We start from the raw sequence: 16,970 nt of genomic DNA on the forward strand, positions 1-16,970 counted from the left end.
TGGACCGTGCAGAGTTATTCTTACATGACCAACAGAAATGACGACATTTCACTTTGAGTACAGTTCAGAACATTGACACGTGTACATTATGTACGATACAAAAGCTCCTCTGTTTTCCAGATTTCCATGAAACCCAAAGTAGCCGTTCTTATACATTTCAGCTGTAAATAGACTTTAGACTTCAGCCTTGAGTTCCAGATTGAATGTGTTTTTCCAGTGTTGTTCAGCGGTGCCAGAACATTGTGTTTGATGTGAACTAACGCACGCCTCCTGTCTCTTTGCTTGTGCAAACTATTTTGTTAGCAAACAGTCAGTAAATTTCTTACTGTGATGAAAGAGCAACATGTGTGCTCACCATCTCCTGATGGTGTTAAAAGATTGAAATACTTCATTCTGAAGCTGAAGCAGTAAAACTGAGCTTTGATACATGTTTTTCAGTGGACATGAAAAGATGGAAAACCAATGATTTAGACCCCTCTGTGCATCTTTGATCTGTCTCGTCTGCTGTGTGAACTTCAGATCGTCTGTGTTGATCTTTTTGTGCTTCCTGTTTACATAGTTGTCTACAGAGTGACCTTGCTGTGACCTGTCCTGTAATGCGTGTCTGTGTTTGTGTGTCTGTAGAGTCCACTGGTGTCCGCTTCGCCCCCGACCCTCGCCCGACACCAGACTCCCAGCAGGAACCTCCCAAACAGGCTTTGCTCCCCCCTAAATTCCTCACCGGCTCTTCCTCGGAGTCGGGCAGGAGTCCGACCCCTTCCCCCACCTCCTCCTCCTCTTCCTCCTCCTCCTCCTCCTCTACCTCCTCCAACTCGTCCCGCGTTGCCGTAGCTGTGGCCAAGCCTCCGAGGACGGTTTCCCTAATATCAGACGACCCTCCTCGACCCTCCCTCCCTATGCCTTCCTCAACCGACACGCCGCCCCCCGTCCCTCCCCACGCCAAGCAGCCTCCCGTCCCTCCACCCAAACCCACCAACCGCAACAGCAACCCGGTGCTGCTTGGTGAGTTTGTTACCGCCTGCTGAAATGAGTTTCTCTCTATAAACAGCTGCTTTGCTTTTTATGTCTTTTTTTTTTTTTTTATAGCATTTGTGAAACAAGGTCCTAAAATAAGCTTTGTAGAAACAAATATAAGAAACCGGAGGGAAACTGTTGGATCTTTGAGGAGCAGTCGTGTCAAATGGTTCCTCAAATGTTTGATTTTTAACGTGCATGTTTTCCATAGGATCATATCTGCACTGATAAAAACCAGCGTTTAAATTCCCGAGCAGCATTTATTACTCCCAACTGTTGCCATAGTTTTCCTCAATAGTTCTGCCAATGGCATATTACTGCATCTGTTCACATTCATGCTCACTCTGATATGCATGTTTCTGCTCTTTTGGAGCAGGAGAGGGTGAAAGCGAGTTCATGTGTTCACTTCAGACAGGAATCGCCACTGACACCCACTTGTTTGAAAGAGAAAGTCATTGTTGTTTATAGTATGGAGTTTAGTTATTGACTTCTGTGGCGTGGTGTCACCAAACAGAAAGTTTTGTATTATTTATGACCATGTTTATGTGCAATGCAGCCCTCTTCACCTCAGTACACAGGAGGGATGAATAAGTGATGTCGGCTTGGCCTCGTGTGATCACATCCATTTCATCTGACCAGCCTGCTGTAGTTGTCTGAATGTAGCCAGCAGTGGTTTTGTCTCCACTGAATGCTTCACCTGATGAAACATCAGTCTGTGCAGCTTTGTTTTGCTTGACGTAGTTAAGTTGTCGTGTAAGTGGAGGAGCTGCGAGTGAACACGATGCCTGAAGCCGGTTACAACGTAGCATTTACAGGCTGCTAACGGTGTGATCGTGGACACGCAGGCCGTTTCATTCGTAATTGTTTACTACCCGACTTGTATTATAGTGTGTGTGTGTGTGTGTGTGTGTGTGTGTGTGTGTGTGTGTGTGTGTGTGTGTGTGTGTGTGTGTGTGTGTGTGTGTGTGTGTGTGTGTGTGTAAATATATGAGAAGTTAACTAGTAATTATTCTCTATCTGATAATTATGGGGGAAGCTGTCATAATAATTCAAATCAAAGGTCGTCGGTACTCAGTCAAGCTGTCGGAGAAGTGAGGCATCATGGTGCTCCCTGATGGTATCATTTGTCTTAAGTATTTCAAATATTAAAATTACAGGAAGTATAATGTCATCATAACTTCAGGTAGTTACCTTAGCAACTACAACATTGTTATTTATCCTGTGTTCGTTACGTTTTGGAAAATGAAGTACAGCCAGACTGATTGTTCTGACGAGCTCCTGGAAGGTAAACTTAGCTTTTTGCTTTCCTTCTGTGCTCTCTGATGCTCCGCCACCGCTGCCGGGCTGTTTCACACCGGCCGCCCTGACGGGGGCTTCGCAGCATAACGTTTTCTTTGTCAGTCCATTGCTATTTTTTCAAGTATTTAGATTCGCCAGCTTTATAACATCAGCCTGTGGTAAAACCATATGAAAAAAAAAAAACATGTACACAACATCAACAATCTGTAGACGTTCACACCCACACGGCAGATTCAAAACCTCGGCGAGCGATAAGCTGCGTTAAGGTGGGGATCTGTGTTGCTTTTGTTTGTTGTGGTAGGCTGTTGTGGTTTTTGGACAGACTTGAATATCTGTTGTTTGTTGTGTGAATTAAAGAAGTTAGGAAGACACTTAAGGTCTTTGAAAGTACAGTAAGACAACAAAACAAGAAACTACTTACCCCCCCCATCTTTGACAAATCAAATCCAATTCCTTAGTTTAATCTCTGGCATCGTCATATTGTGTTTATGGTAACACAATATGTGTTGTATGTGTATCTTCATCCAATAAGAAACGGTGACAAGTAAAACCAAACTAATTGAAATGACCTGTTTCTCTGCATTAATTACAATCAAACGAGCTGAAGGATAAGAACACATTATGTTCATGTCATTATAGAAGAAGTTTATTACCATTCCCAGTAAAAACAAGAATAAACCCTTGGATTTACTAATCGGTTGAATCTCCTTTGGTTATAATCAACTGTTTCCACTAGCTGCAGATCAGACCTGCACAACGTTCACACTGCTGCTTCCACCCTGCCTTCACGTTTGGACGTCTCAGGAAGTTCAGGCCGTTTCATTGAGTGTCTGCACGGTGAAGGTCTTGACTAGTAGATATTTAGGGTTGCAGCGCTGCGGCATCAACCAGCTGTACTGAGCCTCGGCTGGACGGCCACTCTGACATCATCTCGTCAGACGCGTGGATAAATATCTTCCCCTTGTTTGTGGCCCAGAGGACTCGAAGCAACCTCGAACCGTGACGCTCTTCCCCTTTTCGAGATGATGGTTTCATCCGGGTCTCCAAAACATTTCTTTGTCAGTGAAGTCGTAGAGTGCCTCGGCGCTCTTTGGCAAGCTCAGGTGCTCGGAGTGCTTTTCTTTTTCAGGTATGTTGAATATTTGGCAAACGGTAAACTCATGATCAGACATGTTCACCAATTCCAATCATCCATCTTTAAGCCTTTAGTTGTTTTTCTGAGCGTCTTTTTTACCTCACTGATCGGTGTTGTGCTTTTGAAGTCCCTGACTTGTGAGGACAGCAGCCGCACAACTAAACGTATCGACGAGACGACTCGGCAGCTCCATCCAGCTTTATGCTAAAAACAATTCACCATCATGAGTCCGCTGAGATCCCTTTGTTCTGAGGCACGGTTTATCATCAACAGATGCTTCTTGTGAACAGCAAAATCTAAATGTTGGTGTTTTGTTTGCGGTCGCTCCAACAGGAGCTGGAAGCCGCCCCTCCAGTCTCCTCGGTTCTTTGTTTTTGTCTGACTCCTCCTGCCGTTAGCGTTTGTTGACGTCGTTAGCCGAGAGATTCACCTTCTTTTTCAGGGAAGTTTTGAAACTTTTTTCCAGACAGGGAAAGTCCGTGAATTTGATCGTTTTTGGGGGCCAAGTCATTGAATATTACAGAATTTTGTTCTCCTGTTTCAATGTTATTGTCATTTATCAACATGTAATATTTTCCATGTATGTAGCTGATTTAGCCAGTTATTGTTGATGTATATGTTTGGTAGCGTCAATGGTCACTGACAGAAATTTAAAATGTAGCTTCATAGGTTGTGAGCTAATTGCTGTTATTCTTAGATAAATCATTTTTCTCTGCAACCAGTATTTAGACATGTATTTAATTCATTTCTTTATTGGTGCAAGCGGAGGGGCGTGTTTCAGCCTGTTTTAAACAGGAATGTCAAATGTTAAATGCAGCATGTTTCTCTGATCATTACAGGTCATTTCATTTCAGCTTTTTAGTCGGTAAAAGTCTGAGAATTTGACATTTGACTTGAGTGGGAATCCTGGATTTTTATGTTTGAAGTTAAATTAATTGAGTATTGCGACTTGGATAAATATGTGTTCTTATTTATACATTGATAAAGATCATTTCTTGCCACTAGATTATGTGTTTTACTAATTCCACACTATAATGTATTTTTAGTGGAGATAAAAGTTGTGGTTATGCTGCTGTTAGTTGACATCATTCCAACTTGATATATTTCTGTACTCCCAAACATCCACGTGTTACATATTTGAAGCTGTTTCATTTCTCTCCATTATCTCCTCGCGTCTTTCCCACCGGTGAGCTGACCGTTTCTGCTGTGTCGGTGTTTTCCACCACGTTGCTCGCCGTGCAGCGTCGGCGTTCACGGCCAGCGGTCTCTGGAGAGGAGACGCGCACCGGCTTGTATTTGCACCGTTTATGCAACTCCGGAGGCCAAACAGAAACTGATTGGCTTTCAGTTTTTCATATCTTTTGTCCCAGCATGCAGCAGCTGTTTACAGCCCGTCCCGCTATCGCTTGTCTGAAACTCACTGCCTCCGCGGTACAAACACATTCCACTGTTGCAGGAGTGAGGCGTCTGCACTTATATTACTGTCAGTGGAGAGAGTGAGATTACATTAGTAATGGCCTCTGTTAGCATAATATCACACACGTCACCTGCAGGCTGTCCAGTACTCCGTTTTAAATGTTCCTTTCCTCCATTATGTTGGATGTGATGTTTATATTTGTGTTGCCAGATCTTGAATCAATCACAGAATGATTCAACTCGGCCTCAAAAAAAGGTTCATGGCCGATGCTGCATTAGTGAGACTGATTTGTGAGTTTAAAACTTAATTAAGTTCTTCATTATAATTCTAATATAATTGGTATTATAAGTCTATTATTATTGAAATGCAATAACAAACATAACAAAAATCACTTCACATATCGATGAACTGGTTTTTTTTTTCCCCTATAAAAATGTCCTTACAGTTATGCCACATCACATTTCAAAATAAGAGTTGTGGTAAAACCAGCAGCAGATCATTGATGTGTGAAGTGATGCAAGTTCATTCTGGAGATAAAGCAACTTTAAGACTGAAGAACTGGGAGAAAGAGTGACGGCTGATATGGGACAAAGAAGATAACAACTTGTCCGTCAAATCACATTTTAATTCACAGATTTGTCTGAATATTGATGAATCTGTTTTGTTTATTAAATGTCAAATATTTGTTGTAAAGATTATACTTTTAGTATGTTTTTTAAAGTGTACTTTAGGTCTTATTCCAAGTCTTGAGACACGTTAAGTGTTTGCTAGATGGACACTTCCGTCCTGCTGTCCTATACAGTAGGAGGAGCTTCAGGAGACACATAGAAACCTCCTGACGGGGTTCTTTGTGAGCACAAAGCCTTTTCTTTTTTTTTCATTTTAACAAAAATGTGCTTCACCTCTGCTGCTACAACTGTTAGTAAACAACTTTAAGGTGTGACTGAGATCCACACTGACCAGCACATTGTGCAGCTGAAAAATCAGTGGTCTCTGGTGAACGTACTTCTAAATACATTGATCGTGGTTTAGCACTGCAATTTGTTGTTATTTATCAGCAAAGAGATGTTAACACATCAGAAATAAGATAATAACTTTAAATACTGCATGAGACTGGCTGAGATGGACCCGCTGAAACAAGGAGAAGAAGAGTGTTTCCCTTTGATTTAATTACCTTGAAGAAAAGCATCATGAATGAGCGAGTATGTCAGTAAATCATCATGTTGAAGGGAAGCGCTTCACTGCAGCGGCGCTTTGTGTAACCAGGAGAAATGTTTCTTATCTTCTGTTTCCACTGAAGTTGTTTATGGTGTGATGATGGATGTTCCTCTGCACAGCGTAAAGTCAGGACGACCACTATCTGACCTCCCCCCCCCCTCCCCCCGCTCATATTTATCTCCCAGCTTAAAATATAAACCCAGCCCCCTCCCTGACCTCTCCGCTCATGTTTGCCAGCTTCCTCATTGAACAGGAGCTCTGAGGTCAGGCAGCCTTGTTACTGGACCAGCTGGAGACGGCAGAGCGAGCTCGGCCTCTACCTCTCTCTCCCCGTGTACCTGCGCCACAGGGCGAGCCGGACCTGCTCAGGTACCCGATCAGGGCCGCAGACGTCCGTCCACCTTTAATAAAGCCTGCAGACCTGTGGAGGAGCTCCCCCACCTTCACAGCACGTCCAATACCTCACCTCCATTTTAACCTCAGACCTGCATCGCATGTGTTTTGCAGCCAGTGGAGCTGTTTTTACCTCAACTAATGTTTTCTAAATGCTGCAAGGAGGCACCGCATGGACATGTTTTATGCCTGAGTGCAACGACTGTTTGATCATCTCAGTGGATGTTCATTAAAGACTGCTGTCTGTTTGTGTGTTGGCCTCCACTGACTCCGTAACCAGCTTGCAGTAACGGGAACATGTTTAGTTTTTGACTAAAACTGACATCTTCTTTTGTTTCTTTGTATGTTATTGTTACTAAAACTAACTTCACTCTTCCTCAGATTGACTCTGCATCTTCACACTGTGCCTGTAGCTTTTGTTTGGGAGCATCTTTCTGCACAACAAGTATTAATTGCTGTTGTTGACTGTCCTCTCAACAGCGGAGCTTTCTCAGTCTGGCAGCGGTGTCATCGTAGTCCCAGCACCCGCCAAGCGCTCTCCACCCACCCCACCGAAGAGGATGACCCCCGTAATCAAGCGCCACTCTGTGGATCCTTCTCCTGCCAGCCAGGTGCCAGAGTCTTCCACCACTAACTCCTCCTCTGCCCCTGTGCCGGCGCCCCCTGCTGTCCTTAAAGGAGACAACGGCGAGGACAGGACAAACGTAGCGGTTCCTCAGAGCGTCACCGAGCCTCTGCCTTTACCGCCCTCCCACATACCTCCGTCTCCTCCCGGGGCTCGGTCGCTCCACCCGCCCAGCGCCACCTCCGCCGGTCCCTCGCCCACCGTGACGGTTGACCCCCCCAGCCCGACCACGGAGCCTCCCAGTCAGCTTCCGGCCATCCCTCTACACATCCTCATCCAGAGAGCCCTGGCCAGCCCCGGCCAGGCTCAGCCCAACCCGGACGGCTCCCAGAGGGCCCACTCACTACTGTTCGAGTCTCCTCCAGATTTCCTCACGGAGGTGGGGGGGAACCCGCGTAACTCTCTCCCCATCACCATCGAACCTCTCAGGCTGTGAGTGCCTCATACACTCAACATCACATTAAAAAGCTGTGAAGGAACAGAAGCAGTTTAACTAATAGGTTCACATATTGTTAGGTTGGAGACTATTTAAATAGAGCTCAAACTATCAAATGATTAATCCATTTATTGAACAAAAAAGTTAATCGGCAATAAATTTGATAATTTCTTCAATTAGGTTTTCAAGTAGAAATTACAACAGTATTAAAACTTTATTAATCCTGAAGGGGGCAGAGATGAATTAAATAGTTAGACAATGGAGTTATGATTGTTTAAGGAATGAAGGCAAACGGCAGTAACAAATTCAATTCAATTCATTTTTATCTTTATGGAGCCAAATCCAACACAGGAAAGTTTTATATGAGTAAATTATATCAAAAAAGAAAAGTGGTTAATGTCTCTTAAATGAGAAATTGTGCAGCATACCTGTTCACTACAACAGTAAAGTGAATTTTATTGGATTATTTTTGTTCTGTGAAATTTTAATGTTGCATTTGACACTATTTTCAGAGATTTTAGTTAAACAGACCAAATGAAGAATTGATGAATCAAAATAATAATTTGGTCAGTGGTTTATCTAATGTGGAGTATTTTGGAATATGACATTATAGATATGGCAAATGGTCATTCATTTCTTTTTTTCCTGATTTTTGAACCTTCACTGGGTTCCAGTTATTTGCGTTGCTTTCCTCTTTGTCTATTGACCTCTGCAGTCCTCTTGAAATTTGGTTTGAACCTCGTGTGGCTTAACGTGCCTCAGCAGCTGCTACCAAAATAAAACCAGAAAAAGGAAATGAACTCCTGCAGACACGATGTTTAAACACAAGTGTAACATCAATATTACTCAGCCTTGACTTTTCTCTTCAGATTGATACGGACTGAAGTTGCTCGGTGGAAACGGATCGGTTGCACTTCCAGCTATTAGATGTTCAATAAATCAGTCGAACTTAAATTGCAGGGAACTCAAAACGCAGAGCTGTCATTTGAAATTGAAAGCTGGTGGTATTTTATATGGTCTCGTGTGCTGCCAAGTACTCATCAATAAAACATCCAGCACGTCAGAACTTTGTTCTGTGATCCGGTGTGAAGGTCGTCCGTTGCTCCAACACTAACGCTCAGTCAGACAAACGGGACTCGGAGGAGTCTTCAGCAAATAACTGAGCTTCTATTCCCACGGATTCAGACCAGTTCAGGACATCAGGCAGATCGTTGCTGCACAAGCGCTGCAGGCGTTCCTGTTTGTTCTCACGCCGCTGTTCCTTCGCAGGCCAGAAGACGACGACTTCGACATGGAGGAGGAGATGAGGAAGCTTCATCCTCCGCGGCCGCCCCGAAAGCCGGAGCTGGAGCCTCGCAGCAGAAGAGGTTTGGTTGCGGATCCCAGAGTGAGCATCATCCCCGAGGGCGGAGGCCCCGGGGACAGCGAGGAGGAGTCGGACTCCGACGGCCCCGTCCTCTACAGAGACGACGACGAGGAGGACGAGGAAGGCCCTCCGAGTAAGTTCCACTCGTAACGTTACGTTCGGACCTCTTTTTAAAATCGATTTTAATTAGATTAACAAAAGACGAATGGAAAATAGTTCTGTAATTACAGCTGCAAGGGAACTTTGGTTCTCTCATTTCCTGTTTTTCCAATGAGGCAACATCTGTAAACATGTGGAGGACGTGGACAAAACAAACCTATTTGACTTAAGCATGCTACATGTTACATAAAGACCGTTAAACTACTAAACTTCAAATATGTACACGTACGTCCCTCGGCACAACACAACCGAAGACCTCAAACAATATCAAGAAGGCAAGACGTTCCTCCAGGTAACTCTTGACAACGCTCCCTGCTGACGGAGACCGTTACAGGTGACCAAGCTGTCGTCAAGACAAACACTGACTACTTGGTGGAGTTTAAAATATAAAACACATTTTGGTTTGTTTACGCTGTTTTTGCTTACGACTCCAGATGTTCTTTTTTTTTTTTTTTTTAGTTTGGATGTCTTGAGTTTTGTTCTGCTCTCTATCAGTTCAAACATTTTACTGGGACTTTGTTATGTTTATGTTGTTTGCCAGATGTATCTAAGCAGCAGATCTAACTATAAATAAATGAATTTGTAGACCAGAGTGATATTCCCAACAGATGAGGAGCGTATTCGTGGACGCTGTAGAAGAGTCTGCTGCACTTGAGGTTGATTTGATTGATTGGCTGCTGACGGAGACGAATGTCCCGCTGAAACTTCCAAGTTTGCTTTCAGGAACTTGAACGATTATAAAAAGTGCTGAAAGCTGTTGACTGTTTACTGCTCCGCACACTTTACTTTCAAACTGTCAACAAGTATGAACTAGCCCTTTGTATGGTTTACAGCACTCACTGTAATGTACCTATTTCTAATATTTAGCGCCGCTGACTGACAGCTGAGTGCGTTCGGCCTCGTTTCAGCAGCAGGAGCGGCCGACGGTACGGAGCTCTTAACGGCGTCCGGGCGCTCCCGCTCCGAAGCGCTGCTCCATGAAATGTGCGCGGAAATGTACGAGCATCAAAGAAACATCGTAAGAAAACGGCCTCGCCTTTTCAAGGTCCGTCGATATCGGGCAGCCGGGCGAGCGCGCGGACAGCAATGCACTGAAGAAAGTTGGGATGTTTCCGCTAATGAAATGCAGCAAAGTGTGTACGTATAAACGTTCGGTCTGTGCACCAGGCGGGCTGGCGAGCCGCGTGAAGAGGAAGGACACGTTGGCGCTGAAGCTGGAGAGACAGGAGCGGGAGGACAGGGACGCCCAGGAGAACTACGACGGCATGATCTGGCACAACAGGGAGCAGTGGGAGGCAGTGAGGAGCAAGATCGGCACCACGCTGACACGGTAAACCAGCTTCAGCCTCTGAAATCAGCAACATGATTATTTCATTCAAGCTCATTCTTACTAAGTGCAGCAAAGAGAAAGGAAGTGGTGTAAAATGTGGTCACCTGCAGTTTGTTTCCATCCGTTATTTACCATCAGTCGCTTCAGGACATCTTGTGATTTCAAGAATTAAAGCATTTATGCAAATTGTTTGCAATTTATGCAGGAAAGAAACGCCAAATAAAAGCTCTGCTGAACATATTTGGGCACAAAGAAATCTTTTTCAAAAGAAACTTGCTTCATCAACATCAATAATTTGTCTGGGATGGACCGGTATCCCTGGAACACGGCTGATGTGACGTGTTGTGTGTTCAGGCGGCTGAGTCAGAGACCGACGGCAGACGAGCTGGAGCAGAGGAACATCCTTCAAGGTGAGACTCTCCCTCATCAGCCTGCTTTATTTACCTTCCCTTCATCTGCATCAAGGTCAGAGGGGACATTTTGCATTTCTCTCACCTTGGTTGAAGTGGATAGAAACATTAGTCCTTCGTCCTCCTCTGACTGTGTGGTGGTTGTTGTTGTTGTTGTTTTGGTTTTACTTCTTGCTTGCAGCACATTGACGGTCACTAAACACAGGAGTTTGTAATTATGACCACTGAGCTCACTTCATATTTGAATAACAGTTTAAATCCGGGCACACACACACACACACACACACACACACACACACACACACACACACACACACACACACACACACACACACACACACACACACACACACACACCCTAAAGACCGGATGAAATGTAGCTTCAGGTGGTTTCAGGAGTGTGTGGGATGATTGCAGACAAAGTATCAGCACCGGTGATCCCGAGTGTGTTTCATGAGTTTCTGACTCTACAGGTGTCTCTAACGGGACTCTTAACGGGACTGTTAACGGGACCGGACCTGCCCGGTTCTGTCGGACTGTTTCTTTTTCGCCCTCATTCAGAGACAGTTGAAGCAGACAGAATTAAGGATCATCAGATTCTCGCCTCATTAATCGGCTGCATGTGACGGAGCGACGTGGAATAACGTTTCCTGTGCTGCTGTGATGAGCTGATGACACTCGGCCACTTCCTGCCTGTGCTTCACAATAAGAGCCGTTTATCAGCGTTGATACCTGATACTCAGTAATATGACGGTAGACAAAGTCGGGGCGGGCTTTCCAAGCTAAAATACGGTTTGAAATTCACCCTGAACTATTTGATGATGAATGTTTGTGCTGTTTCTCAGCGCGGCGTCGAATCTGACCTCCACACAGTTTCACTTCCACAGCTGGCGAGCAGCAACATGTTCTTTAGTTCATGTTGTTTAGTGGCGGCTGACGGCTTTAAGGTGCATTACTGCCCCCTTCTGACGGGAGTAACGCTGCAACCGGCCACTAAAACAGGGGAAACAAGGAGGAGTGATAGTTGCATGTACTAATCGATTTGATATATTCAACGACTGTTTTAATATAAAAAAAATTAAAAAAAATCATGTCCCATCAAACATTAAACAGCTAAATGATGATCAAATACCAAAGACTCTCGGAGCTTGTATGTACTGTAGATCTGAGCAGGTCGGTACCAACTGAAGAGCGTTACGATCGCTGGTACTCTGAAACTCAAAGCTTGGACAGGAACACTTGTGGTTAGCTGACATTTATTCCATTTATATTTCCACCGCTAGATGGAGAGATTGTCTGGATGTTGTGTTGGCCAGGAAGTGACCCTAACATTGAATTTAAATTCAATTTTATTTCTAATACAAGCCATCTCAGGGCACTTCACACAGTAAAGTCCTTCCAACATAACTTTACAGCATTATAGAGAGAAACCCGGCGACTCAGCAGCTCCCACATCAGCAACAGCTGGAAGGAAAAACTCCCTTTTAACAGGAAGAAGCCTCCCGACAGAATCGGGTTCAGAGGCCGTCTGCCTCCACGTCTCATGAACAGCAGAGTAACGTCTGTTACTGGAGTCATGAAGACGCTGTGGAGGAGTTCCATTGTTTGGCTGCGAGAAAAACAAAGTCGTGTTCTGAAGAAGAGGTTTAATGAAGAGCTGCAGAAACTTTGAGTTACTGCACACAGAATGTGAGAGTGCCCGAGACAGGTGAAGTCATTCTGAGCACTTTCTTCCTCCGTAGACCGTCGATAACATTTGCCCAAACCTCCCAAAGATCGTGTACAAATTCCCGGTCGTAGTGAAAAACGAATGTGATTGGTGCCCGACACAGGAAGCTGTATTTGAGAAGACTCGTACGCACCAGTCGATCATGGAAATATCACCTCGAATCTACGGGGAGCTGTGGAAGTGACAGTGAGATTCATCACAACAAACGCACAACAAACACACAAACAACGGCGTGAGAAGCGTCCAGCAGACGGACTGCGGGGGAACTTTGGTGTCACATCACTGTGACGCTAACTCACATCCCAGAAGCAGGAACAGAATAGTTCTGATGGAGGGTTCAGACCTCCCCGCCGCGTCTCGCCTGTCCTCCAGAGACAACAACAAAGCAGCGCCTTGTGCAGGAGCTGCAGCGATTCAGTGATTGTCGTTACAGCAGCTCGGGTGAAATGTGGCTGACTGGCTGCAGTGTTTCACAGAATGTCTTCTCCTCCCGCAGCCAAGAACGAAGCGGACCGACGGCTCGAGAGATGCGAGATCAAACGGAGGCTCACCAGAAAGGTCGGGCTGCAGCACGAGAACAACAGCTCTTATTATTAGTATTAGTATTAGTATTATTATCATCATCATGATTATGAAGCAGAAACTGACAGCAGCCGTGTTCGCTCCTCCTCCAGCTGTCCCAGAGACCAACGGTGGCCGAACTGCAGGCTCGCAAGATCCTGCGCTTCCACGAGTACGTCGAGTCCACACACGCCCACGACTACGACCGGAGAGCCGACAAACCCTGGACCAAACTCACTCCTGCTGACAAGGTGACACGCACACACACACACACACACACACACACACACACACACACACACACACACACACACACACACACACACACACACACACACACACACACACACACACTCGACTCGTGTGGCTCGAAGCTCCTTTAAGCCCCGAGCAGGTTTAACAGTAACGTCTCGTCCGTCTGGTCAACTCTCGAGGGGGGATTTACATTCCAAGCAGGTTCAGTATCGAGGAGGAATCCCAGGAATGGAACACACACACACACACACACACACACACACACACACACACACACACACACACACACACACACACACACACACACACACACACACACACACACACACACCGCTTTAATGGCTACCAAGTAAATTACCTGGTCCAGTGAAGCGGAGAAAATATGCAGGCACACGAAGCAGATGCATGTCAGCGTGTGGAGGAGGTGGGAAGTGGAAGGATTTCAGGTTTCAGGTCCTAAAAAACAAAGTTTGTGTGGAATAATAACAGAGGAGAAACAATCTGAACACACACACACACACACACACACACACACACACACTCTCTCTCTTCTTTTGTGCCTTGCTGTAAACGGATGAATGATGTTTCTTTCATGTGTCGTCCTCTCAGGCTGCCATCCGCAAGGAGCTCAACGAATTCAAGAGTTCAGAGATGGAGGTTCATGAAGAAAGCAGGATCTATACCCGGTCAGGCTCATTTATATGTATTTATATCTATATGAATAATTCACCTCGGCTCTTCTTCAACTTTGTTCATCACACACATCCATTCTTTAGCGCTGCTGTTTTCTCCGCCGGATGTTTTTGCAGCGACTAAAGTCCTCTCGTCTCCTCCAGGTTCCATCGACCGTAGCCGTCCGGGCCGACCGGTACGAGCCGTCGGACCGGGAGGAGCGAGGAGGTCCGAGGAGGTCCGACTCCCCGCTGAGAGCTGAACACGGGGCTCTTCGTGGTCGCGCAGCTGAAGGAGTCGCAGTTCAAAAAGCAGCCGGTACGCCGACACCTGTCAGAGCGCGGAGCTCCGGACGGGAGGAGTCGATCGGTGCTCGGTGCCAACGCTCAAAGGGGGAGGAAACACTTCGACTGAACTCAAAGGAGGGTTCGCACAGCGCCCCCTTCAGGGGAACCCTCTCTCTCTCTAACGCCTTCACCTGCCTTCATGTATATAAACCCATTCGGAAGCAGAAAGACTGCACGTAATGCAGTTCATATCAGCACCGTGGATGGTACCACTGAACTAACCCGGGTTGAAACACTGTTCCTATCCTGCCTTAAATCTCACGTGAACTAACACGACGTACGGCTGAAAATGTGAAAGAGCTTCGTTCGACCCGCTGAGCTCTGATTCCAAAACTCTTAAAACGTGCATTTTACTGTACTTTATTGATGATGATTCTCCTGGAGCACATATCACTAGATTATTCTCTAATAAAGGCAACTTATGTTCCTTAATCAGGTTTGTAGATAATTCAAAACAAGTTTCGAGCCTCTAATTCTGTTTATAATTGAATTCTCCAAAGCAGGAAAATGTACATATTTTTATTTTCCTGTCGGTTTTACGGTACTTTATATATGCAAGTTCATAGCTGGCTGCGACTGTATAGAACAACTCTAGATTTGATCGACTTTATATTGTAAACTACTGACATGTTTTAATTGTAAAGTATTTCTCAATAGTGATGGTACAGATTGTTTCTTCTGTTTTTTTTGATACAGAGACCTTTAAACTGTTTTTGTGAACACACTGAATAACTGAACAATCTACTCAAATTAAAATACCTGTGATTTACATTTCAATCTTGGTCTTTTCTTTCTTCTGTGTGTGTGTGTGTGTGTGTGTGTGTGTGTGTGTGTGTGTGTGTGTGTGTGTGTGTGTGTGTGTGTGTGTGTGTGTGTGTGTGTGTGTGTGTTGGATAGGAAGTAGAAGGCCTTTTAAAGTGACCAGATGAGGGCAGTGTTCTATAAAGTGATCTGAGCTGAAATGATTCCCTCCATGTGGACCTGAGTGGGTTGGTGTCTTCAGATGAGTTGAGCTGCCGTCTTCTCTCTGTCATGTGTGTTGTCACTTTAAGATCCCGGGACGCCTGTCGGCGCTGAACAGACCCGGAGTCTCTGTCTCCTGCACCTGAACCTTGACGTGGTGTGAAGCCGTCATTGAAACGAACTGATGAGTTAAATCTTGAATCTGAGCAGCAGTTTCTGTACATTCAGCAGATAACACTTCGTTCATTTAATCAGAGACCGAATAGAAACCACATAGAGCCGCTGTTTCTGAATCAAAGAGTATTTGTTAATCAGAGCACTCGGTAACAAGTCATGATCATCAGAGGGAGGGAGGTTTGCAGCCTGCAGCTCTGTGACCTGTCAGGTCCCGAGTTGTTGCTTATTTCAACTGTTTCCTGGACTTTGTAGACCGCTGCTGTGTTCCAGATGTTGTACTTGTGTACTAACTCACTATGTTGAGTGCATCAGTTTGTTCACACTGTTTAGTACAGAAACATGCAGTGAACTACAAGTACCAGGATGATGCACTCAAAACGGTCCAAAAAAGACGTGAGACGCTGGACAGTTTCCATCCTAAATGGACACAAACATATTTGTGTTATTCTTATTTGTAATATATTTAAATTATGAATTCACTTTCACGTCATTGTATTCTGATGTGTACGTACTAACTGGAATAAAATGAAATGATGAATTGTTGGACTGACGGAGTTCTGGGCTCGTGTGTACCACCATGTGCAGCCTCCTGTACCACCGGAGGCACACGAACCACAGCTTGGGTATCACTTGTCTATAGAATCTTAATATCAGTACTTATGTAATCTACATAAGAATACAATTCATGTCATGTTTTTAGAACTTATAAATAATAAACCTCCCAGAATGCTTTTACTATTGATTTGGAATTTTGATATCTCAAAATCACCATTTCATATGTTCTGTTTAAACACTGTGCTGCTCGATGACAGCCCGTTAATCACAAACACCACGACAACGATCAGAGCTCCTCCATCCTCTGCTGTGACGGACGGGTAGAGAGCATAAAGAACCCGATGTTTCCTTCAGGAAGGCCGAGACCAAACCTGAGCTAAAAGTGAGTGAATTCTGGACTCGTTCATCAGGCGGCCACACACACGACGGTAAATGCAGAAGTTCATTCCTGCTGGATGTGAATACACAACAGTTATTGAAGGTGTGTTCATTTACACTGCTTGTGACACCAAATGAGGCCAACGGGGAATCCTATCATTAGTTTTCCGCTGATGTCATAAAAAAAACTTTCCACAAGGGAATTGTTGGAAGTAGTTGAAGCACCGACGCGCTTCCTCCACTCCAATCGCTCTGCTCCGTTTCGACGGCTGCAGTCGGAGTGATTGAATACGGGACGGAATCTCTGACAAGACGGAGTCAGCGGTGCTTTGAAATCAGTGACGAGGTGTCTGCGTGAGTCTCGACTGTATCGGGGAACACAGACATCCAGTCAGCCTGGGAGTTTTGATAAAGCGTCTCCAGTGCTTCACTGACTCCTGTAATTACACCGACTCAGAGCGCGCTGGTCCTCATCAACAGATCGTCATCAAGCTGCTTCGCTGGCAACGAAGCGTCAGACTGTTTGCACAG

The 16,970-nt window shown here is 45.1% G+C and overlaps 1 protein-coding gene across 5 annotated transcripts in view; it reads left to right on the forward strand.

Moving 5' to 3' along the window:
- phactr4a (phosphatase and actin regulator 4a) overlaps positions 1–15,143 on the forward strand; it is a 33,542-nt gene extending 18,399 nt beyond the window's left edge. For 4 of the 5 annotated variants that reach the window (XM_069711512.1, XM_069711511.1, XM_069711509.1 and 1 more), the window contains 10 exons: positions 625–1,002; positions 6,321–6,452; positions 6,957–7,533; positions 8,807–9,036; positions 10,230–10,392; positions 10,747–10,802; positions 13,028–13,089; positions 13,206–13,343; positions 13,957–14,033; positions 14,184–15,143. In XM_069711512.1, the coding sequence (XP_069567613.1) occupies positions 625–1,002; positions 6,321–6,452; positions 6,957–7,533; positions 8,807–9,036; positions 10,230–10,392; positions 10,747–10,802; positions 13,028–13,089; positions 13,206–13,343; positions 13,957–14,033; positions 14,184–14,199 (1,829 nt within the window). In that variant the 3' untranslated portion in view covers positions 14,200–15,143. The remainder of the gene's footprint in view (positions 1–624; positions 1,003–6,320; positions 6,453–6,956; positions 7,534–8,806; positions 9,037–10,229; positions 10,393–10,746; positions 10,803–13,027; positions 13,090–13,205; positions 13,344–13,956; positions 14,034–14,183) is intronic. The other variant, XM_069711513.1, reaches the window with a different exon arrangement.
- Positions 15,144–16,970: the final 1,827 nt, after the last annotated feature.

The sequence above is a fragment of the Brachyistius frenatus genome, unplaced genomic scaffold (assembly GCF_029030835.1).
Source record: "Brachyistius frenatus isolate BFR_SWC_R1_liver_20210118 unplaced genomic scaffold, ASM2903083v1 Contig_101, whole genome shotgun sequence".
Taxonomy (NCBI): domain Eukaryota; kingdom Metazoa; phylum Chordata; class Actinopteri; family Embiotocidae; genus Brachyistius; species Brachyistius frenatus.